The sequence below is a fragment of the Hipposideros armiger genome, unplaced genomic scaffold (assembly GCF_001890085.2).
Source record: "Hipposideros armiger isolate ML-2016 unplaced genomic scaffold, ASM189008v1 scaffold_40, whole genome shotgun sequence".
Classification (NCBI taxonomy): Eukaryota; Metazoa; Chordata; class Mammalia; order Chiroptera; family Hipposideridae; genus Hipposideros; species Hipposideros armiger.
This window is the reverse complement of record NW_017731390.1, coordinates 3,351,952-3,376,357: the sequence shown is the minus strand read 5'-3', so window position 1 is coordinate 3,376,357 and position 24,406 is coordinate 3,351,952. Positions and strand designations below refer to the sequence as shown.

The following is a 24,406-nucleotide window of genomic DNA, read 5'->3' as shown; positions in this document are numbered from 1 at the left end:
AAATTGTGTTTTCTCAGGACTTTAAGAAAGGCATGAACATGTATTTAACCAAGTTCCAGAAAAAGAATGCTGCCACAGGTAATCTTTAATAGCTTGAGATAAAAATGGAAAATGTTGGCACTCTTATCAATAGTGGGACATTTAATATTTTTCTAACTGCTTAATTTTCCATGTGATGGATAGGAAATAAAGTTGACTTATTTGATGCCATTTGTTAAGTCAGGGCCCGTTATCCTTTTGGTCATCCTCCAGTAGTCTGCTTTCCATAGCTCAGTGTTTTGCCACTTAAAAGTCTAACGAGATCTGTTTACCTTACCAGAGGTTGTTTATTTGGTGATGGTTTTATTGCCCTAAATTAATCATTGGCCATTAAAATAGCTGCAAAGTAACCATTTTTAGATGTGATCTTGGAACTACAGAATTTCAGTGAAGTAAAGTCTTAAGATTTTTAGTGTATGATGGTCTGTAATTTATTGAATGTCAGAGTCAAAAGGATGAATAAAGGCATAAGAATTGATTGGATATGAAAAAGAGCCAGAGTCATAGTTTTGAGTTCTTCAGTGAACAAAAATAGTTTAAAAAACAAGAAGATTTATGTAATGTCATTAGTGTCTAATAGAATGACAAAAGTTCAGAGAGTCCTGGCCACCCGGGCTGTTCCTAAGGTTTGTGACCTGTGATTTAAAAATACAGTATCTTCTCTGTTCAAGACATGATGTAACTTTGACCACCCGCCACCCCTGTAAATTTCCATTTTAGTCTATAAAATAGAGAGGCATTCTGTTCCTTAAAGAAGGGCTACGAAAAAGTGTACTCTTACAAGTTTAATGACTCTTTGGCATGCATATACAGGCATACCTTGTTCTATTGCACTTCGCAGATATTGCTTTTTTTTTTTTTTTTTTTTTTTACAAATTGAAGGTTTATGGCAACCCTGCATCAAGCAAGTCTCACCGCCATTTTTCAAACAGGCTCAGATGATGGTTAGTATTTTTTGGCAATAAAGTATTTTTAAACTAAGATATATACATTTTTTTAGGCACAATGCTATTTTACACTTAATAGATTATAGTATAAACATAACTTCTATATGCACTGGGAAACCAAAAATTATTGAGATATTCGCTTTATTGCAGTATTCTGGAACAAAACCCGCAATATCTCTGAGGTATGCCTGTATATAATATATGAGGAAAGAACCTTGTGTTTCTTAAATTGTGATGTACATACAGCCACCTGGGGCTTGTTAAAATGTTCCTATTTCAGTAGGTCTGGGGTGAGGCCTGAGAGTCTGCATTTCCAATAAGCTCTCAGATCAAACCAGTGCCACTAATTCATAGGTCACACTTTGAATAGCAGGGCCTACCATGTACCTTTTTTGGTTTGTTTTTGTGATTTATAAAAGGTGGTTGGCAGTTCAAATACATTTCAGTAATCCATGGTTTTTATCCTCTTGCAGAGGGTCTAGTGCCCTCTTCCTGTCCTCACTGCGTTTCCCTTAATTCCTGCCTTGGTGATCTCTCCACTGAATTCTGCTGTTGCCTTTAACTCACTACTTGCCTTGCGTGGTGCTCTTCATTTCAAACACTGAGGCTAGCTAGCTAGGGTTATCTTTCTGAAGTGAAGATCTGATTGCATCACCCTACTGATTAAAAACACTTGGGATACCACACATTCCCTTCCCAATAAAGTCTGTACTTCTTTGTAAGCCATACAGAGTCATCAACACTTCAACCCTGCCCACTCATTGCTCGCTACTCTCATACATGTGCCCTCTACCTTCAGCGTATTGAACATATTGCTGTTTTTTAATATTTTCTGTCTTTTGTTACACTTTCCTCTTTGTACATAGACCATTTATTCTGTCTACCTGGAATGAGCCTTGTTCCCCTAATGAACCACTCCTCTTCAAGATGCAGACCAAAAGGCAACTCTTGTGAAAGCTTTGTTTTCTTTGGATTTTTCTTTTAAGTGCTTTTCCTGTGTTCATGCCCCTATTATAGTATTCATCACATTGTATCACTGTTTTGCTCACTCTACCACCACTGCTCTTTGACCCATATGAGTTTTATTTCAACCTCATCAGCACTGAGTATTTTTTAACTTCTGTTAATTGAATGAGTATAATGGTTTTATGTTCGTGAATGACTAGTAGTGATCTTGAATACGTTTCCATTTGTTTGTTTCTATTTCTTCATGTTTAAACTCACCTGTTTGTCTTTTGTTTATTATAATTGGAACAATTAATAACATCTTAGTATATAAGACCAGTTTTTGTAATAGAGTTAACTTACTGGGATGTAAGGAGAATGTTAATTTGGCCCACTGTTTGTTTCCTGAACCTGAAAGAACCAAAGAGTTGGTCAGCAATGCAGTGTCAAGAGTTATATAAAATTTCTGGGTTTTTTAGCAAGATAAAAGTGTAAACATTTAGATTTTCATTGTTTGTGTTTATCTCCTAGAGGATCTCTGGGAAAGTTTGGAAAGTGCTAGTGGTAAACCTATAGCAGCGGTGATGAATACCTGGACCAAACAAATGGGATTCCCCCTCATTTATGTGGAAGCAGAACAGGTAAACTTATAAAAAGTCCCTCAATTTGTCTGATATTATATTAAATGAAATTCAACCAGTGTTATCAAATTTGCTTTTCTGTACTTTAAGAATTCTAGGTAATATTTAAACTAGCCCTTGTACTCTCAAAATGCACCCAAATTTACATGGTACGTTACAGTGCTTGCAAGTTAACCTTCCAGAGCCACATTTTAACCTTAAACATGACTGTGTTTTATAATAAAACATACACATTGAAGGACCTCTCAGTTAGATTGACTACAAACAATTAAAAAGGCAATTTGGGGAATGCAATCAGTCATACTTGGTGGAAAAGGATATCTGTAAGTTCGTGACCATTCTGTTTCTTTCTAGTCCTCTTTCCTCATTTTGGACTAGGCTGTTATAAGAGATGTCTGATCAAACTTTACATTGACACTCTGTATAAATTGTCAAGTAGTTTTCATTTTATCTGACTATTTTAAGGATAATAACATACAAAGATGATTGTCCCTTTCACCTCTGGGGATTTCATTCTCCCAAAAACTATCAGCACCTCAAAACTATTAAACTATGTAATGATTACACAAAAAAGCTATTAGGCCATAATTTTTTCTTCAAGCACAGAGCTCACTTTTAAGTTAGAGTAGAAGACACTAATATTCCACTTCCTCCCAATATTATTGAAACTCAGTTAACTTTTCCATCAAACTACTTTCAAGGTTTTATTTTCTTTGTTTTGTTGTTTTTTTGTCTATAAGCACAGCAAATTCATCCTCCATTTTTGTTACAGTAAAAAGCCTATCTGTGACTCTTAATTCTTTTAAAAATAGGAGAGTGCTGTAACACCAAATATCTTGATTGTGATCTATTTCTCACTTTATAGTCCCTAAATTTAAATATTTTTGTTTTATTTCTGAATCAGTGTAAAAGTCACCTTTCAGCTTTTTCAAGGAAATCTATGTGATACATAACAAATCAGCAATGTAATATTTATTAGTAGTTTCTCTATAGCATCAAAGTGGCCATTGCTTTCTCAAATTTTTTGGTTTTTCAATTCTGTCTCTTATAGTCATTTTATCCATAAAAGTCATTGGCCCAGTTTTGATTTTGATTTAGGTGATCTTAAATTTGTAATACCTTATGTTATTTAAAATGTTCTGAGGTGTAGTAACAGGAGATAAATGAAAATGAAGGACTGCATTTTGTTGGAGTATTTTACAAAATAAGTACTTGCCTTTGTAGCTTCTGGCTTTTTAGTTTTTTTCCCCACTTTTTTTGTGTTTCATTACAAAGCTCATCCTTTTAAAACAAGACGTGTGCTGCTTTCATGTTTATCTATCATTCTAAAAATTTGAATTCTGAATATTGAGTCCACATGCTAATCTAATGTTGCCACTTTTTGGAAGTGAAAAAGACATAACCTTCCTCTATAAAGATTAAAATAACTTGCTGTGATATTACATATAGTTATGTATCCCTTTGAAACTTTAATCCTTTAAAGTTCTCATCTTTTCTGAGGGCCCACATTACACAAAACCTGGTCTTTTATTTAGACTATTGTTATTTTGAGGCCTAAATGAGAAATAGTGACTTTTCTCCCAGTGTATAGTATCTTCATCACCATAGCATTTTGTATACACAGGAGACATTGGGTTGTACTGGTTTCACCTTCTACTTTGTCACAGAAATTTTGCCCCCTCAAAAAAAGAAAACAAGCATTGATACTACTATAGCTTTTGTTTTGCTTCTTTAGGTAGAAGATGACAGATTACTGAAGTTGTCCCAAAGGAAGTTCTGTGCCAGTGGACCATATGTTGGTAAGCACATGGCTATAAGTGGGAACCGATCAATGAGTTTGGCTACCACACCAGTAGTGTTCCAACTAGGGAAATAATTATTCATTTTTAAATATTTTTAATAGAATTAAATAAAAACAAGGAAATAGTAATAGAATAAAAATAAAGTCCAGAAAATCAAAAAAAGAAGAGATTTATGAGATATTTGTAGTATTGTCATATTCTTAAATTTTTGAAATTCCATGTATGTATTATTGGAGGCTATAACAAATGAAGGATAGGAACACCCAAGAAGTGATGTTTCTAGCCTTAATCCCTAAAAGAAGGTTTGATACACATTTGTGTTGGTGACTAATTTTTTTTTTCTTTAATTCTTGGGCATAATAAAATAAATAAACAAAGCCCAATAATTATTTAAATGTGTTAGGTACCAGTCACTGTGCTAAGCACTATAACTGACCCTTATTTTATACTCTCACAACCCTATTAAGTAGGTAATATTATTTCCATTTTACAAATGAGGGAGCTAAGGCATAGCTAGGTTAGTTAAATTGTCCAACGTCAACTTGAGTTAATTCTCTAATGAGTTAAAGAGTAGAATTTCAAACAAAATAGTTGGATTCCATGAGTTTATACCCTTAACTACCACTCAACTGCTTTTTCAAATATTTCTACATGTCATTAGACTCTCTTACCCAGGAAATTAAAGATAGATTAAGCAGGGCCCGCCAAGTGGCTCAATTGGTTAAGAGCTCACTCAAGAGTTCAAGCTCTGAGCAACTGGCAGTTTAAATCCTGGCCCGAACTGAGCTGCCGCTGAACTGCTTACTGCAATGACTCAGCTAAAAAAAAAAAAAAAAAAAAAAAAAATTTATTTATATATATATATATATATATATATATATATATAAATTGAAAAATAAAAAAAGCATTTTTCTGCACCTTTTCAATTTCCTTTAAAATGACAAGTCTCAACAGGGGGAGGAGGTGTGTATCAGAATCATCAATGATGGTGATTTTTGTCTTATTAAATTGATTGATTTTCATACTCCCCCCACCAAAATATGATGCACTCTACTAAGGTTAAGAGGTATAGCCTTCCACCCTTAGCCTTCCTTAGCATTTAGAATTACTCTTTTAATAAATATGTCTCACAAGTCAGATGACAGGTTTATTATCCAGATAAATCCCTAAGTGTCACAATTGCTATTTTCTGTCTCATACCTGCAGTCTGAATTACAGGACTGATAGGTTTTACAGGTTTCTCTAATACTCTGTGACCAATATAAGCAGTATTAAAAGCTGAAATATCCCGTGTCAGGAGGAAATTTTAACTTGGAGTTTAGCCTGATAGCATAAAGCCATAGAACTTGTTAAAATAGTTCCGTTAATGTACTAGGCAATGACTCTCTTTTATTTGGCATCTTAATGAAAAGTCAGTTTTGCTCTCTGATACCTAAGACAGTGTATGTATCTGCCTTACAAAAGCTTTGGTTTTTAGATACGACTCCTCACTGATGGAACCCTGCAGCTCCCAGGGTGTATGCTGCCTATCAGAAACATTAAAACCAACCCTTCAGTGTTGCAGCAGCATATATACCTGTTAAGAGCTACGCCTTAGGATTTGATTTTTGGTTTTTTTTTAAGCTGAGCCATTTTGCCACCTTTTAGCAGCTCAGCAGGAGCTCAGCTCGGGCTGGGCATCGAACCGCCGTTGCTCACAGCTCAAACTCTTGAGTGAGCTCTTAACCAACTGAGCCACTCGGCCGGCCCCTTAGGATTTGTTTTTAAATGCTATGTGAGGGCTTTCACCTACTTGAAATTTCTTTTAAAACAATAAAATCATTGCTGTCTCTATTGCTCTGTCAAGGGAAAACAAGAATTGAATTAAAATCACTGTATTTGTGATTCTATAAGTGAGTAAACTGTTCTCTTTTTTTAGACTTGTGATTTTGTTAATAACTTATCTCTTCCTTTTGACTAATATTATTCAGGTTACCTGAAAGAGTTCATGTACCATTAAAAATGAGCTATTGGCTTAACAGTTAGACTCAAGCCAGTGCATAGGATACCAGTCCTCTCTCTCCACCTTACCTTCTATGTTTTCCAGTGAGAAATTATTTTTAAAGTTTTCTACTTGTTCCTCTCTTGCTTAAGGAGAAGATTGTCCCCAGTGGATGGTTCCTATCACAATCTCTACTAGTGAAGATCCCAACCATGCCAAACTGAAAATTTTAATGGACAAGCCAGAGATGAATGTGGTTTTGAAAAACGTTAAACCAGACCAGTGGGTAAAGGTGAGTCCCGAAATGGCATGGCCATTTTTATCTTGCCTAAATTGATTTATTTCTCTCACTTCCTTTAGGCACTTTAGGGATGGTTCTAAATTCTACTGCTTCAGTTTAGAATAGGACTTGGAAAGAAAAAAACATTTCTAAACTTTCCTGTGTGAAATTTAAGGCCAGCTTTCAAATAGTATTGTCTAGGTATTTGCCCTTATATCAATCAGGTAATCGAGTGGTAGATAAGCACATACAAAGGGATAGGATTAAAGAGAAAAAGAAATAGTAGACTGTGTAAAGTCACATGAACCAAAACATTTGTGGTCTTGCAACTTTAAAGTGTCCTGTTATTGTAATGACATGTTAACTTCAATGATGTGTTGTCATCGTATGTGTACAACTATAATCAAGTGAGATCAGACATATAATAATCATTTTGTGTCACTGAAATGTGAAATTCCTTTACCTGGTGTTTTAAAACCATTTTACAAAAGTAACAGTTGGTAAATATTGTTTTTCATTACACTGTTCTCTGTAACTTTCATAATAAAGTATCTACTACAAACTTTTGTCCCAATTATAGCTTCCTAATAGAAATTATACATTGGCTGGACTTCTGTGTGGCTGGACTTCTGTGCCTTTCTGAAAAGAGCCATTTCTCCCTCTGTTTTAATTTTCTAAATATACTCAGTGGAATACTATATTACCACTTGAAATTATAATCTGAAAGATTAAATAGCAATATGAACATTTTTTTATAAGTGAGAAAAAAGTTATGTACATTATGATTGTAATTAAGTAAATGTGTTATTCCCAAAGTAAAAGATAAAGGGAATCAATAAAATAATAGTTGTATTAGAATTGTGAGCTGATTTTTTTACTATTTATATGTAAATAGTAAAATATTTATATCTTAGACTATTGTTTTACCATTAAAATATTTTGTATGTAAATATTATCCCCAAAAAAATTTTTTTTTAAAGATTTTTATTGGGGAGTTGGGGGATGGGTACAGCGCTGAGGAATTGGGGGAAGGGGAACAGACACGTTGTTGTCCTTTTGTTCTTCAGTCTAGTTGTGGAGGACGTTGCTTCACTGGCCCAAGTTGGCACCATCATTGCGCTCTTCCTAGGCGAGGCATATCAGTTGCTGTCTTCTGGACGGCCACTCATGGCGGCTTGAGGGCCACTCACACTGGCTGCTGGCTACACATGGTAGCCCATGGCAACCCACAGCAGCCCAGCTCCAGGTTGAGCTGTTGTTCAGCATCTTAGCTGTAGAGGGCAGTGTCACTGGCCCTCATATGTGTGATCCTACCAGGGCCCTCTGGCGTCCCAAGCCAGCTCTTAACCAACGCGCTGCTCGGCCAGCCCTGAACTTTTTTTTAAGTCCATGTAATTCTTAAAATTTAGGACCTGACAGACGTTATTCTCTTGAGGCTCTGGGCTCAATAGATCAATGTTTGTAAAGGCTTAATCTTCCCCAGAGATTCCCCTGTCCAAATGTTTTTCTATATAGTGAATGTTTTCTGTACCTAAAACTGTCCACTGAGATTAGAAATAGAAACTTATCTACATTATTTCTTCCCTCTCTGCCATGTTCTTCCTATTGTCTCACTCACTTTGGTCCCCACCAAATTTCTGTTTTCTTTTGCCTCTGTATTTGCTCTGACAACTGACTTCTGATATCTTTATGTGTTGTTTCATTTTAATCCCTGTCTGTTGGCATATATGATCTTTGTTGTTTTTCATCCAGATATACTAAAATCAGAACTCCTTTCACACCTACAAAAACTTGACTTAAAAAATAAATGCAACTGTTTAAAAATACCTATTGGATATCTTTTCAGTTAAACCTAGGAACAGTTGGGTTTTATCGGACCCAGTACAGCTCCGCCATGCTGGAAAGTTTATTACCAGGCATTCGTGACCTTTCTCTGCCCCCTGTGGATCGACTTGGATTACAGAATGACCTCTTCTCCTTGGTGAGCCTCTCTAAAGTAATATGATGGATTTTGTTGATTAAAGGATTTTGCTCTTCCTGGAGTATCTTATCTAACTGAAACATAATTAGAAGAATACAGTTCTTCCTGAAGGTTGAATGCCTTTGGGATTAGAGCAAATGACTAATTATTAATAAACATGACAAGATTGAACCTATATGATTTACCAGAAACAAATCCCATTTCACTACTCCTAAGCCAGCTTTTTACAAGTGTACTTAAACTATCCTTTGTAAGGCAAAAATTCTTTTCAATAGAAAAAGATATGAGCCTTGAAGAAATTTCCCTACTAATGTGGGGTTTTTTTAATACTTAATTGATTCAGAGTGACTTATATTTTTCTAAAATAGTGGTTGTACTTTGCTGGGAAAGTCTAGAATTTTTAAACATTCCATTACTACTCAATTATAATAGCCCATTAGCTTTAGAATTATATTTATATTTGGCTTTGTTCCAAAAAAAGGTTTAAAGCAGCAATTAATACTCCAACATAGGTTAGATAATTTCTAGATGTCCTTGAGTGTGATAAAATTGTCAGATTCCTCCTAGTGTTCCTTTAAATTGGACTTGAAGTTTTCCCTCCCCTCTGCAGTAACTGGTTTTGGATTCCTCCTTTGTATAAACACAGATTAGCATTGATGCACAAAACCTCACATCTGCTGATCTCATTGCTGAGAGAGACCTGTCCCAGGAGAGTGGTGTGTTTGTGCAGTTGGCTGCTGTAACAGAAGTTCTTTTTCCTAGCTCTCTTAGCTAATTCTGAAAGGACTCTGAGTTTGTAGTGCCTTCCAGTATGCGTTCTTTTAGAAATGAGTAAAGGACAGGCTAAAGTTGACACAGTTTGCAGGTCCAATTTTGAAAGAGCCTCTGTCGAAAACCAAAGCCCTAACTATTTTTGCAGCTTTTCTGAAAGTATGAAAATTTTGAAAAGAAAAACAAAGCCAAGGCCCCTGAAACTGAATATAAATAGAAAATTAACTGATTTTTTTCTTTATTTTTTTTTCCCAAATTGGTGGAATTTTAGCATATTTTTTAAGTGGCTCTTTTATAAATAGCAAAAACATAAGTAAGGAGTGTTGTCATGATAGGATTTTTATTCTATAAAATATAGTGTCTAAGTTTACATAGTCTCATTTCCTTTAAAAAGGCAAAGAGATGACTAACTAGCAGTAGATAATGCCAGAAATTCATGCTTGTGTTTTTTGTTTTGTTTTTGTTTGAAGACTAGGTTAATTTATGTTTTTTCCTATCCCAGGCTCGAGCTGGAATCATTAGCACTGTAGAGGTTCTAAAAGTCATGGAGGCTTTTGTGAATGAGCCCAATTATACTGTATGGAGCGACCTGAGCTGTAACCTGGGGATTCTCTCAACTCTCTTGTCCCACACAGACTTCTATGAGGAAATCCAGGAGTTTGTGAAAGATGTCTTTTCACCTATAGGGGAGAGACTGGGCTGGGACCCCAAGCCTGGAGAAGGTAATGGATGTACTGAATGGGGAGAAAATTGATCAGAAATTGGCCGTTTGTCATTCATCTGTGGTTAACAATGTCAGTAGCATCATCTTGGTATCTTCTGGATGTTGCTATGTATTCAGCTAGTCAGAAATGAAGACTTACCTTAGGACTTTTAAGCCTATTGGTGAAGTTACATGGGTAACCAGCTTAAAAACACTGATGGTTATGTGTATTCATTGCTAAATATGGTTTGTGCACAAAGCAAATGGTAGAAATTAAAAGTCTTTTATGAGTTCCAAAGGCCCATTTATAGTCAAGAAAAGCTACAGAGAATTTTGGATTATTTTATTTATTATTACCATAATTACCAAGTACCTTATGTACAACTTATAAAGGTGCTAAGAGACACAGAGGCCAGTTTTCTGAATTAAGGAAGTTATTTGACCTTCGACATGTGTTCTTTCCTCTGTGAGAGAATGTTGAGAATGGCGACTTCAGGAGTTTAAATACAATTACTTTCTACCATCTGCTAATAAGTAAAGGTGGTGTTTCCTTCTGACCAGTCTTGTTCTGGGAGGCAAACACTATTCTGACTTCTTTTACCCTAGATTAATATTGTCTCTTCTAGAACTTTATGTAAATGGAATCTATCTATCTATTATCTATCTGTGTGTGTGTGTGTGTGTGTGTGTGTGTGTGTGTGTGTGTATTTTTTCCCCCCAGTTCTTATATCTGGCTTTTGTCAGATTTTTTTCAGTATGATATTCTTGAGATACATCCAGTTTGTTCGTTCACTTTTATTGCTGAGTAGTATTTCATTGTGTGACTATTCCACAACTTATTTGGCCACTGTACAATTGCAATCAGATTTGTGTGTGTTAATTTTTTTTTTTTTTGAGATAATTTTTTTAATATACCATAAAATGCAGCCTTTAAAGTATACAATTCAGTCTTTTTTTATTATGTTCACAAGGTTGCACAACTATCACCACCATCTAATTACAGAACAATTTCTTTACCCTCAAAAGAAACTCCATACCCATTGGCAGTCACTCCCCATTCCCTGGCAACTCTAGTCTTCGGCAACCACTAATATGCTTTCTGTTTCATGGATTTGCCTATTCTGGACATTGCATATAAATGGAATCATGCCCTATATGGCATTTTGTGTCTTGTTCCTTTCACTTAGCATGTTTTCAAGGTTCGTCCATGCTTCATCATGTATCAGTACTTCTTTTTATAGCCAAATAATATTCTACTGTATGGATATACAGTACATTTTGCTTGTTCATCAGTTGATGGATGATTGGATTATTTCCACTTTTTGACCTCTCAGTGCTGCTATGAACATTTGTATACAAGTTTTTGTGTGGACATATGCTTTCATTTCTCTTGGGTGTATATCTAAGAGTGGAATTGCTGGGTCATATGGTAACTCTATGTTTAACCTTTTGAAGAGTTGCCAGACTGTTTTTCAAAGTAGCTGCACCATTTTACATTCCCACCAGCAATGTATGAGGGTTCTTATTTTTCCAAGTCCTTGTCAACACTTGTTATTGTCTATCTTTTTTGTTCTAGCCCTCCTAGTGGGCGTGATGTACCTCATTGTGGTTTTGAATTGCCTTTCCCTAATGATCAATGATGATGAACATCTTTTTATGTGCTTATTAATAACCATTTGCATATATTTGGAGTAATAGATCCATCAGATTTTCATTTTAAAAATCTAAGACTTCAATTTCTTATGCACAGCATATTAGTTCTGCATGTGGCCTTTCTCTGAATCATGAATTAAAATTGCATGATCTAAGCCTGTTCTTTTCATACATAATCCTTAACAGTATAACTACGTAGATGGAGTAACCATTTAGTAAATTCAGACAGTTGGGATTTGTGAGTATAGACAAAATTAGCACATTTATTTGCTTTTCTAGTCTGGTTAGCACTTCATTTCACTCTTATGATTTGATATATTTAAATCAAATGTTCTCTCAAGTACTAAGGTAATTGATTCTTTTTGTTCTAGATTGTAGACATGGTATAACACATGCTATCCAGGTGGCATATGTGTAAAAATAGGCTTTTTAAATAGTTCTGTGTCTCTGTTCTCAATCAGGTCATCTAGATGCACTCCTGAGGGGCTTGGTTCTTGGCAAACTAGGAAAAGCAGGACATAAGGCAACGTTAGAAGAAGCCCGGCGTCGGTTTAAGGACCATGTGGAAGGGAAACAGATTCTCTCTGCTGATCTGAGGAGTCCTGTAGGTTCTCATAATGAATTACCTTGATTTCTAGATGACATCATCGTTCTGTGTAGTGTGGAATGTATTTAACAGTAATCAAAATGACCTAAGTACTGACCCACAAATCATATCTGACCCTATTTTAATATATGCCATTTAGGTGGTTTGTAGCCGGCTTCTCATTTGTTTAAAGTTTCTCAGCCTATCCCATGGTGCTGACTGGTGATTATCAGTGCACATTCCCCTGAGAAAGCTGGTGTGCGCTGCTGTTACTTAATACGTGCCATCCACCTTTCTGGTTGTTCATATGGGCTCTTAGCTCCTTGCCACAAATTCTATGTATCATCCACATGTGGCTATTTACAAATTTTTTTACTTGCTTTCTGTCTTAGCATTAGAAGAATATTTGGAACAAGATACATTTAATCAGATGCCCTCTTTTTTTGTTGCTATATTCTCTTGTAGGTCTATCTGACTGTTTTGAAGCATGGTGATGGCACTACCTTAGACATTATGCTAAAGGTAAGTAAATTTGGAAAGGGCTCCCATTTTCTGGTTTTGAACTTGGATTGACACAGATAGTGTGAGCTTTCAGTGGTGAAAAAAAGTCCTAGGAAAAGAAATATATGCAGATATGCATATTGAGACATCAATTATTAAGATATTATGGGAGAAATATATAATGTCTGTTCATGTATATCATCAATACAATGTAAAAAGTCATCTAATTTTTTCACTTCTTTTTTTACTCACAAGTTTATGCATCTTAAATCTGAATGAACACTGAAGTGTTCATTTTGATTAACAACTCAAGTTCTTAAAATTTTTACCTTCGATGTAAACTTACTTGGGGTTCTGCCCATTTTAAACAAAAGGTTTGTTTCTGTGCTTAGAAAAGAGATAGATGATCAGGTGTCTCAAGGGTTTGAGCTATGCCAGTGCCTCTTATGAATGGACAGGAAATTAATTCACCTGACTGCATAACCTTTGTAGTTTTCCCAGGGTAGTTGGCATATAATTAAATCCTGGCTTAGAAAAAATATAGGCAAAACTTTCCATATCCTTATAATGGCAGTGATCTGTTTGAAAGTCCTGATACTGCGGAACAAGTGCTGTCTCCAGTCCATGCATTTATCAGGCTAAGAGATAACTTGACTATATTGGTTGCATTTAGCAGTGGAGGGAGCTGGGTCTACTTATTACCATCATATAAAATGTGCAAAATGTGCCTAAATACTCAAATCATCTATCAGACCTATAAAAAGCCCATTCACTGAAAGATCCACACATAGGGGGATGAACAGGATAGGGATGGAATATTACTTCCACCTATAATCTATTAAGAATACTTTCTGATCCCAAATGGATCAGAAATGCAAATCTAATTTCTAGTATTTTAGTTTTAAATAAATCCTAGTTAAATGATTAGAATGTTCTGAGGGCCGGCCGAGTGGCTCAGTTGGTTAAGAGCGCGAGCTGCCCTAGCTGAGCTCCCACTGAGCTGCCAACTGGTGGCAGGATGGCGACTGGACTTGGAGCTGAGCTAGCTGCGCCCTCCACAACTAAGATTGAAGGACAGCAACTTGGCTGTTCCCCTTCCCCAATTCCCCAATTAAAAAATCTTAAAAAAAAAAAGACTTCTGAAAAATATAAACTCGATTTGTTTAAGAAACTACATCTCAAAATGTACTCCTTTAACTTTATCTTGTACAAGGGTAATTAAGGTATTTTCTTTCTAATAATGTAAAATTATACTTAGGGTTTACATTTCAACTAAATGACATAAGGTTCCTTCTCATTCTTAATATTCTGTGAACCTGTGCACTATAAATCATGTATTTCTTTGCATGTGAAATGAGATATTTTGTGGGTTTTGTCTGTTCCATAAAGGGACATGGGACAAAATAGAGGTTCTGAAAATATCATGACAGATGTCTTGACATTTTCATGTCATGGCATACTTTTAAGAATTTATACTAGTATGTACTGTATATTTAATAAGAGTTTGTATCTGTTTAACACAAGGGAGCTCACAATAATTCAGCTTTACTATGGAAAGAGCTCTTATGAAGACAGAATCAGAGTTCTTCTAAAAATCAATTGATGAGAGATGAGAAGGATTGTTTTCTGTTGGTAATTTAGGAATAATGAGGCAGGATAAAAATATATAACTTTAAAGTATATTTGAAATAGGGTGTCATGGTGCCATCTAGTGGACTGGTGTAACAGGTTCTCCTTGGGAAAAAAAAATGCTTCCTGAAAGCTAGAGTTCAGATCTTGAGAAATCAAGGTGAAAAGGACCTTAGAAATCATCTGTTCACCTCGCTCATTTTACAGATAGGGAAACTGAGATCCAGAGAGGTTAAGGACTTAGTCAAGATCACACAGCTAGTTAGAGGCAAAACTGGGACTAGAACCCAGTTCCCCTGACTTCCTCTGGATTTTACCACACTGCTACTCAAAAGAGTCCAAAGGAAAGGAATAGGAAACTGGGAGCAGTGTTAAATCGGGGGGGGGGGGGGGGGAAGGTCAATAGAGTCTATAAATGAAGTTGTCTTGGAGAGGTATCTCATACATTTGTAGTTCTAATTTTTAAAAATATATAATATTATCTTTCTGATTATGAAAAAAGATTTTGTATATCCACTTATAGAAGATTTAGAGACTAGAAAAATATAAAGAAGAAAATGAAACTTACGTATAATTTTAAAAGCACATATAGTATGATTTATTCTTGATTTGGTAATGTATATATAGTAATAATTAATTTTTTTCTTTATGCACCTCTATTTTCCTAATATTCTGCATTTAGCATGTGCTGCTTTTTGCAGTTTAAAAATGTACTGATGCATAATCCTACTGATCAGAGACCATTATTAATATTAACATCTTGATGTATTTTCAGATTTTTTTCCTCCATATTAAATTTTTAAAAATTTAGAACAATTTTGCTTTGTCTCTACTTCTTTCACTTAATCAAGAGCATGTTTATGTCACCAAACGTTCTTAAAATGTTACTTTCAATAATGCAACTTCTTATATATTTTTCACTATTATAAATTAATGACCTTCAGTGGTATTAGTAAAAATTAGTTTGTTTATGTAATGTAGAACATTAGTCAGACATCAATGATGTAAAGAATTTGGGCATGACAGGTTTACCCCTTAGATCTCAAACTGCTCAGAACTGATGACAAACTGACGAGACCTGCTTGTCAACCGAAGCTACCGGAGTGGACTGGGTGGGAGATTAGAAAAGAAAGACACAGAAACAAAAGCTGGGATTGGGAGGTCCACTGACCGCTGATGGCGGAGCAGTGGTCACGTTTATTTTTTGCAGAAAGTTTATATAGTAGCAAGGAGCTGCAGGGGGTCTGTTTATCGGGTTAGACATAGTAAGTTACATCCTGTTATGCACTTCTCAAAGTGCGCAAGCAGGTTACATTTTGTTATGCACTTTGCAGAAGCTCCTGCAGCTTCAACTATTCTTTTACCTTCTTGGATCAGTGGGGGTGGAACGTTCCACAGGCTGTGAGGACCCTGTCAGCTCATAGCCTGCTCCCCACAACAAACCATTCATAAAGTGAGCACTTACATTTAGTAACTTACTTAAATGGCATAGGAGAAATTTAGTGCCCGAACATTCTTGAAGAAGTATTCTGTTTTGTTACTGTCACAGTCTGCAATCTTAGCCAATGAGAATATAGAACAAACTTTCACCTTATTGGGGGGGAAGGTTATATAAGCATATGCATAACTTCCGGGGAAGACTTAATTATCTCTATCTTTATTTTTTCACTATAGCTTCACAAACAAGCAGATATGCAGGAAGAGAAAAACCGAATTGAAAGAGTCCTTGGGGCTACTCTTTCGCCTGAATTGATTCAAAAAGTCCTCACATTTGCACTTTCAGTAAGTTTCAGTGAAAACTGCTCTTAGAGGGAATTGTTACCCACTGATCTATGGCAAATGTCTGATTCAGTATCCTCTTGATCCTAGAGGAAGGAAGCTTCCTCTTTAGGCTAGGAAAGCTGGAATGAGCTTGTTTCTGACCTCTATCTCCCTCTAGTGGTGAGAATAAAAATACAGAGGGTGACCAAAAAAAAAGGTATACATTTTAAGAAAGGAAAAAACTGTATTAAAATTGTAATACTCAATATATACTGGTAACAAAAGATGAATACAAATCATGTGTATACATTTTTTGGCACCCCCGTAGTTAGGGAAGGAGATAAATTAGAAAGCCGACTTATCCCTGTGCCTACTTTCTGTCTCTTCCACTCTTGACCCTATAGGAGCCCCAGCAAGTATTCGCACAGCAGCTTGTTTGTGCCTGTCACAGTGCCTCATTCTCAGTTTGGCTGATCTTAGGTTAAACATCCTCCTCTTTTCTGGAAGCTTCTTTATTCCTAAAACAATGAGTACCTTTAATGCGATAACTTGGGTACCTCAACAACATTTGCCCTTTCTGGCACCGGAAGATGTTTTGTATACAGTAGACTTTTAGTTCTCTTTCTATTTTTAGGAAGAGGTACGTCCGCAGGACACTGTATCAGTAATTGGCGGAGTGGCTGGAGGCAGCAAGCATGGAAGGAAGGCTGCTTGGAAGTTTATAAAGGACAACTGGGAAGAACTTTACAATCGATACCAGGGAGGATTCTTAATATCCAGACTAATAAAGGTATGTGAAGATTTTTATTTTGAATAGCTTGCTTATCATGGATATTAATGAGAGATATCCATGATTTTACTAGACCCGTACTTGATCGTCTTTGCTCTTTAAAAGTTTCCTTAAACAGTTACTCGCTTTGTTAAAGGGCGTCTTTGTCACCCATCCTGCGCCCTCTAGAATAAACTGAAGTTGGGAACAAATAGAATGATTTGTTTTTAGGGTGAATTGAAGATTGTTCTTAGCCTCTGTTAGTTGCACTTACTATTTAAACCATTGTTTTTTCAGCTATCAGTTGAGGGATTTGCAGTTGATAAAATGGCTGGAGAGGTTAAGGTAAGGAAAGTCCTTTTTACTTTTTAATCTAGTAAGCAAAAACACACACTAACCAAACTATAATAGAGTGTTGCTATAATGTACTTTAGTGTCTCTAGTGTTTGCTTGGAGAAAGACAGCTTAGGGTGTATCTTTAATGCCTGAAGAATTTAGAGTTGGAATTATCTTTGAGAGTGTTGAAATATGGTTGAAAGAATGTGGAACTTGGAATCAGCTGACCTGGGTGTAAAGCTGTGCCCCACCCTCTGTTAGCTGTTAGACTTCAAACAAGTTTTTTAACCCCTATGAGCCTGTCTCCTCATCTGTAAAATGGGGTGATAAGATTGTTATTTAGACTAAGTAACATAGTGGACTGGAGCGGAGTAGGTCCTTGATGTTAGTTCTTTTTTCCTGTCTAATAACCTTCATAGGTCTGTTGTGTGCACAGTGAGACAAGATGGTAATGTAGAAACTCTATTCTTAGCCCTTAAAAAGTTAATAATCAGTTTAGTGGTCAAGTTCAGCATTTGGGGGACAAGTCTACACTGATTAGGAAAGTCTTCACTTTAAATTTTCCATTGCATTTAATTGTGAAGTATTTTTAAAGTATCACTTTCACTTTCACCTCCTGAAGGCAAGGGGGTTATCAGGTATGAATTCGTTGGTTCTGAGAGCTGTAATGTTGATTTACTCTATGAGCAGTTGTTAGGAATAAGATTTTAAGATTTCAGATCTTGAGAAAACAATGAAAGACTTGATCTCTGCAGTCATTTAGTTTACATTGTATATTGTGTAAACAATTTTATAAAGGTAATAAGTACTCGGAAGGGGAAAATACATATAATGGGTTTGGAGGGGAAGGCAGTGGCCAAGCTAAAGCTGGCTAGACTGCAGAGGGCCTTGTAGACTATATTGAAATTTTCCTAAGAATGGAAAGCCTTTGGATGGCTTATAAACAAAGGAATGACTTGATCTAATTTGTATTATCAAAATTTCAGCCTGGCTGCAGTACGGAGAATAGATTGAAATGGAATGGGGAAGAGATGTTGAGAAGCCTCCAAGTAAGAAGGATATAGTAGCTTGGAGGAGATGGAGTAGTGAAAGATATTCACGGGCTTGATTTTGTTAATCTTTAATTCAACAAATATTTGCTGAGTGGTTTCTCTGTGTTATGAACATGTGGGGGCGGGGGAGAAGGAAGAGTCAATGATAAACTCTCAAGTTTTTCGTATCTAAATAGTGGTACTGTTTGTTGAGATGGAAGGAGAGGAAGTTTGTACCTTACTCAAGCCCTAAAAATCCAACCTTGGTGAGGAGTCTTGGAGCAGGAGCCATTGTCATCTATGTAAATAAGGTTATTGATTCCTAAAAGGTCTAGACCAGGGGTTGGCAAACTGCAGCTCGCGAGCCACATGCGGCTCTTTGGGTATGTACATGTGGCTCTGAAGTAAAATTGAAAATGAAAATAAAACTATCATAGTTTCATTTTTAATATTACTTAAACTTTCCTTATTTGTGAAAATATATTTATGACTCTCAAATAATTTTTAAATTGTGAGGGACAGGGTTGGCTCTTCCAGGGGTCGGCAAACTTTTGAGACAGAAGATACCCAAAGAGCCGCATGTGGCTTGCGAGCCTCAGTTTGCTGACCCCTGGGCTAGACTTAATCTAATGAGTTAATTATTCTGTCTTTTACATCTGTTGACTACTGGTTCAAAGGAAAGACCCCATCTTTTTGCTGGTTGGTATTTAAGAGTTGCTTTGTTTTCTGTGAAACCAGGTATGCTTAATTAGAAAACGAATTCAATTTTGAATCAATAGGCATTATCATAAATTATAATCAAACCATAAATAGTTTTATTGTATGAAATACGTGAGTCAATGAAGTGTTAAATTATTACGGTACAGCAGCAATTTAAGCTTCTTGGTTTTATCATCCCTTAAAAATTAATCTTTAGTTGAAGCAACCAAAACATGTTGAGTCCTTAAGTACTCTGTGCTAAGTATAATGCTGACTGTTTATATGGCTTGTCTCTTTAATCTTCTGGAGTAAATATTATAGACAGGAAAACAGACTTAGAGCACTTAATTTACTCAGTCACAAGCTAGTATATGACCCAGCCTAGATTCGAGTCTCAAGCCTGACTCCAAAGCCTAGATTAACTATGAGTTAATGACAATGAGTCCAAAAGAAAGGCTGTAGGTTCTTTCTCTTTACTATTAACTTTTGATTAGGTTTTATGCATGTAATACTTGGGGGAGAATTTCTGTTAGCAGGCCCAAGGAGCTGCCTGTTTTCTTTTAGCCTGGGAGTGGCAGTAGTAAATTTTAATGCATGAAGCTTATGAATCCTTTACAGACCAGTGGGTGTTTTTTATGGCCTGTGCTACTAACTTCTTACTACTGCTAGTAATGAGCTTACATTCTGGGTTGTTTTATACCAGGCTTTCTTCGAGAGTCACCCAGCTCCTTCAGCTGAGCGGACCATCCAGCAGTGCTGTGAAAATATCCTGCTGAATGCTGCTTGGCTAAAGCGAGATGCTGAGAGCATCCAGCAGTACCTCCTTCAGCGAAAGGCCTCACCACCCACAGCATGAACCCTGAGCATGCCGCCACTGCGGTTCTGCTGCTTGGCTGCGGGGATAAGGTGGAGCGACCGAACAGCTGATTCATATGCCAAGAATTTGGAGTCTTCTTTCAAACCAGTGGGGGTTGGACAATGAATGTAGTTAACTGGTTCCTGCTCACACTCCAGAATTAAATTCTATTGAAAAAGGAAAATCAGCAATTCAGCAAAAAATAAAAAATAAAAATAAAAAATAAAATTGTAAATATGATAGTAATAAAATAGAGCATAACGAAACTGTGAAACTTCCTGAAGCCTTGTCAGTGGTTAAAAGTATTTAACACTCTCCTGTTAATGACAGATGTTCTGTTTTTATAACCTACCAAAAGGAAACTAGAGGCTTCTGGGTGAAGAGGATTTTTGTGAAAGTGGGTTCTGCAAGCAGCCTACAAGCCAAGGGTAGTGTCCATTGCTGGGAATGGTTAAACATGAAAGGCTGATAGCTGGTATAACATAGTCAGAGTCTGTGCATAATTCCAAGTGGGGTTTTTTTTTTTTTGGATTTTTTTTTTTGGCATGGGGACTGATTAGGAAGACATATTTTCCTGCATAACTCAATCTGAAACAAGGATTGTAGTTTCCCTCCTTGCCTTCCCTTCTGTGTGACCCCTTGGCCAAAAAAAAAAAAAGTTTAAAAAAAAACAACCTATCCTGGTCTGGGTTTTTTCCTCCCCTTAGTTCCACCCCCAGCACCCACCCCCGGTGTCCTTCTTAGAGATAAAGAAATAATAAGGAAACATCTTTTGTAGCCACATTAAATAAGAGAAACTGATATACATTATTTTTTTCTTTCTTTTTTAAGATGACTTTTACGAACCCTGAAACGCATATAGGTGAGACAATAGAAATGAAAAGGTTTTCAGCCGGGCCTTTCTAAAGGCGTTATTCTGCTGAAAATGGCCTTAGTTGTCTGATAGGCTAACTATCGAACCTCTTTATGACAGTTTCAACACTGGCTTCTGGTTCGTTTTGGACATGTTAGAAGTCAGTGCTAAACGCCGCAGAGCCTAAATATTAGTGGTAACTGGTTAAAAAAAAAAAAAAAAAGCAACGAGGATAATAACCTTGTGGTGTGCCACTCTTGGGATCAACAGTGGAACTATTTTGATTCTTAAATATCCAATCCAGTGAGTTTTAACTCTAACTCGCATTCCTTTCTCTGTCCCTACGGTTTCTCTTTTCTTTCTTTTTCCTTTTCCTTTTATTTTTCTTTTAAAAATATTTTTTTGTGTTATTAACAGGAATTCATATTTGGTGTGGCTTAATTGTATTTCAGAAGGTCATCAGATTGTGAGACTGCTTCCTTGAAACATTTTTGTGCTATTGTTTTAAAAAATAATAATTAAAAAACAGTTGGCGTTAATAAAAATGTCAATGTGAAATCTATGTCCTGATTTCTTTTATCTCTTTGATAAGAAACTAAAAAGTCTCCTATCATTCAGTAGGATTATAAGAAATTTTACTAACATACGGTTTTTTGAGCCTAAGGAAATCCCGTTCCTGAATTCCTAATGAATAGTACCCAAACAAAAAAATCCTAAGATGCCTTCTAAATTAGCCTGGATTCTCAAAAAATCTCTTAGTGCTCCTTAGAGTCAGCATTCAGGAGTTGAGAACAATTCCCATTCATTGAGGCTTCCTTGTACAGGTGCAGTGCTCAGGGCTGTCCTGTAGGCTGGATGTCTAGGCATGTGCTAAAGGCACCAGCAAAAAGCAGGGCCACAAAAAGACCAAGAATTCTGCTTCAATGAAAGAGCTCACAGAAATTTACAATCAGAAACTCTGGGAAGAAATTATTTTTGTTTCAGCATACATGCAAGTTTTGTGTATAACAGTTTAGTAGTTTGAATTGTGTTGGGGGAGAGGAATAGCTTCCATTTTCCCTTCATAACCACTCCGTCCTGTCCTGTGCCCCAGGAGGTGCTGACCCACGTGGCGAAATTAATCGGCTCCTTTGCCCTCTCACTTCAGGTTGTGTTGATCCAATTAGTAACACCCTCCGAAGATCAAAAGGCAAAAGAAAAAGATGGTCAAGGGATTTCTCCTGGCTTCTGGTTCCTTCTCTTTGCCTCTTCAAATCTAAGGATAGAGAGGATGACACCTTTACTCGCTCTGGATTACTCCATCATTCCTTGCTGGCTTCCCTGAACTCTGCCCATGTCTTTGTAAATATTCCCTTTATTAAACCTTCCTCAAGCTATCCAGTTTGAGTGTGTTCTCTGTTTTCTACTAATATCTTGACTGATTTGAGCACCATAATCCTGATCTTTAAAGATCTTAATCTAGGTTTTTCTTTGTATCGGATGTTTTTAATTTATTGTCTTCCATAGCTCCCTATCATAGGTAACATACTCATTTTATAGATGAGAAACCAGGCTCAGGAAAATTAGGTAAAGCAGTAATACTACAAATTGACATTCAGAACCAGTGGTTAACCTGAGCGTGACAATCTCCGAAACCTGTGTTCTTCCAGGTAATTGTCATGTTTCCACAATTAGAAGATCATACAATCAGACTGGACCCAGGCAATGGCTTTAAAGATATTTAATGATTTTCCTTTTCCCTAATATTTCTTGGTCTTAAGTTTGTAGTGAATATCAGAAGGTTGGGAAGAAAAATGAAATGTGTTGATACTTCCTACAGAGAATTTTATATTATTTTTTATTAGTGGGGAGCAGTAAACCCTTTTGGGAACAGTGGGCAGTGATGGATGAATTCTCAACTTGAAATTTCTAAGGGTGGGTTTCAGGGAGCAAGGAACCCCTTGAAATTACTTGTAAAGGATGTATTTCTCTGTAGTACGCAATTTGAGGGTATGAGGAGTTCTGGGACCAAACAGATCCTAGAATTTTATCAGAAAGACTTGGAACCACATCTATAGGGTTAGTGATTTTTTTTTTTCTCAGCAAGTCAGAAAACAAACAAAAAGCTTTTAGTAATAAAGTGCTGAATTTATACTTACAGACAGCATCATTTTTGACTGAATAACAACTTACATGATGAGAATTGAATCTCCTCTTACTTAGATACTAGTTTTAGGATCTCAGAGTTGGGTTTTTATAAGACCATCTTTTGTAACAATGCAAAATACCCACCCAAGATGGGCCATGCCTTCTTGTACCAACCCTGGTGTATGCAAAGTGGTCAAGGTGTTTGGTTTCGAAATCAAGAGTAAGAGACAGGAGAATCTGATGCTGTTAATAAACACTGGGCCAAAGAAATGTTTTCCCTGGGAAACCAAATCAGAGAGTTGGTTGTTCTACCAGTAGGTTTGATGGCAAACGTGATAGATGGCAGTGTCAGAGAAAGGCAAGTTGATTGGGTTGTTACTGCCATTTAAAGACCTATGCTTGCTCCTGTGATTCTATTGCTGGTATCTGGCAGCTGTAGCTTTCACTATTGAACTTCTGGTTTCAACATTGGGATGGAATTAGCAGCAGAGAAGGAACATAGCTTACTATCATAATCTGTGCTTTCTCGGGAAAACTTGCCAGCAGCTGACAGCAGACATGCTATACACTGATTAAGATGACAACTGGGAAGAAAAAAATAATTAAATCTTGCTATGGTTTAACTGACCATACCAGTATGGTCCTCTTGAGACATCTACCTTCACCCCCAATTCCACAACCCCCTTATCCTTTTTCATCCATTTGACAAATTGTGCAGGTATAATCCACTGCAATTTCAATCCACTTTAATTTATTAGGGGACTGATTATCAATCTACCTTGTATTATATAATTTAATCTTATGGATATTCTCAATGCTTGTTAGACTTCTACTAAAGAATTTAAGGGAGCAGAAGAAAACAGTATATTGAATGGCTGGTGGTTTGATGGGAGAAGTCTCCAGACAAGAACGTAGAATACAAGATAATGGAGGGGAGATGGAGAGAAATGGTTTATAAGAAGTACAAAACATTTAAAATATTTTAAATGAATGAGGATGCTTGAGATTGTTGCTTTTCTAATACGTCAGTTCCCTCTTCTATCAGTAGAGCACTTGAAAGTCAGGAAATTGTAAAGGGGTGTTGTAAGATTAAGTTAATGCCATCGCCTCTTCACGTGTAAAGGAGTGCTTCCTCTCACTTCATTCTTAAAACTTTCTACTGGAAAGACAACACAAGAGTTACGTGGCTTGCAGAAATCCCTTGGCTTCAAAATCTGGTCTCTCCCTGCCCTTGCTGACACTCTTTTTTCTTATTCCCAGCAAATGGAAGGTTTTAGACCTGTGTGTCCAAATACAGTATGTATATATTCTATAATAGCCATGTGCAGCTTTTTAAATTAAATAAAAATTAAGTTTCTCAGTTCACTAGCCCCATTTCAAGTGCTCAGTAGCCATCTATGGCTGGTGGCGACTGTATTGGGCAGCACAGATAACAGATCATATCCATCACGGAAGAAAGTTCTCTTGGACCACCTAGTATATGCAAGTGTATTTTTTTGTATATAGTAGGAAATT

At 36.4% G+C, this 24,406-nt stretch overlaps 1 protein-coding gene across 2 annotated transcripts in view; it reads left to right on the top strand.

The window, feature by feature from the left end:
- The window catches only part of NPEPPS (aminopeptidase puromycin sensitive), a 92,702-nt gene extending 71,380 nt beyond the window's left edge, over positions 1-21,322 (top strand). Inside the window, exons 12-24 of one of the 2 annotated variants that reach the window (XM_019638816.1) lie at positions 18-78; positions 2,463-2,572; positions 4,308-4,371; positions 6,508-6,647; positions 8,482-8,616; positions 9,890-10,109; positions 12,205-12,347; positions 12,795-12,851; positions 16,134-16,241; positions 16,855-17,010; positions 17,287-17,334; positions 18,312-18,374; positions 19,759-20,987. In XM_019638816.1, the coding sequence (XP_019494361.1) occupies positions 18-78; positions 2,463-2,572; positions 4,308-4,371; positions 6,508-6,647; positions 8,482-8,616; positions 9,890-10,109; positions 12,205-12,347; positions 12,795-12,851; positions 16,134-16,241; positions 16,855-17,010; positions 17,287-17,334; positions 18,312-18,374; positions 19,759-19,911 (1,458 nt within the window). In that variant the 3' untranslated portion in view covers positions 19,912-20,987. Of the gene's footprint in view, positions 1-17; positions 79-2,462; positions 2,573-4,307; positions 4,372-6,507; positions 6,648-8,481; positions 8,617-9,889; positions 10,110-12,204; positions 12,348-12,794; positions 12,852-16,133; positions 16,242-16,854; positions 17,011-17,286; positions 17,335-18,311; positions 18,375-19,758 lie in introns of both variants that reach the window. The other variant, XM_019638817.1, reaches the window with a different exon arrangement.
- Positions 21,323-24,406: the final 3,084 nt, after the last annotated feature.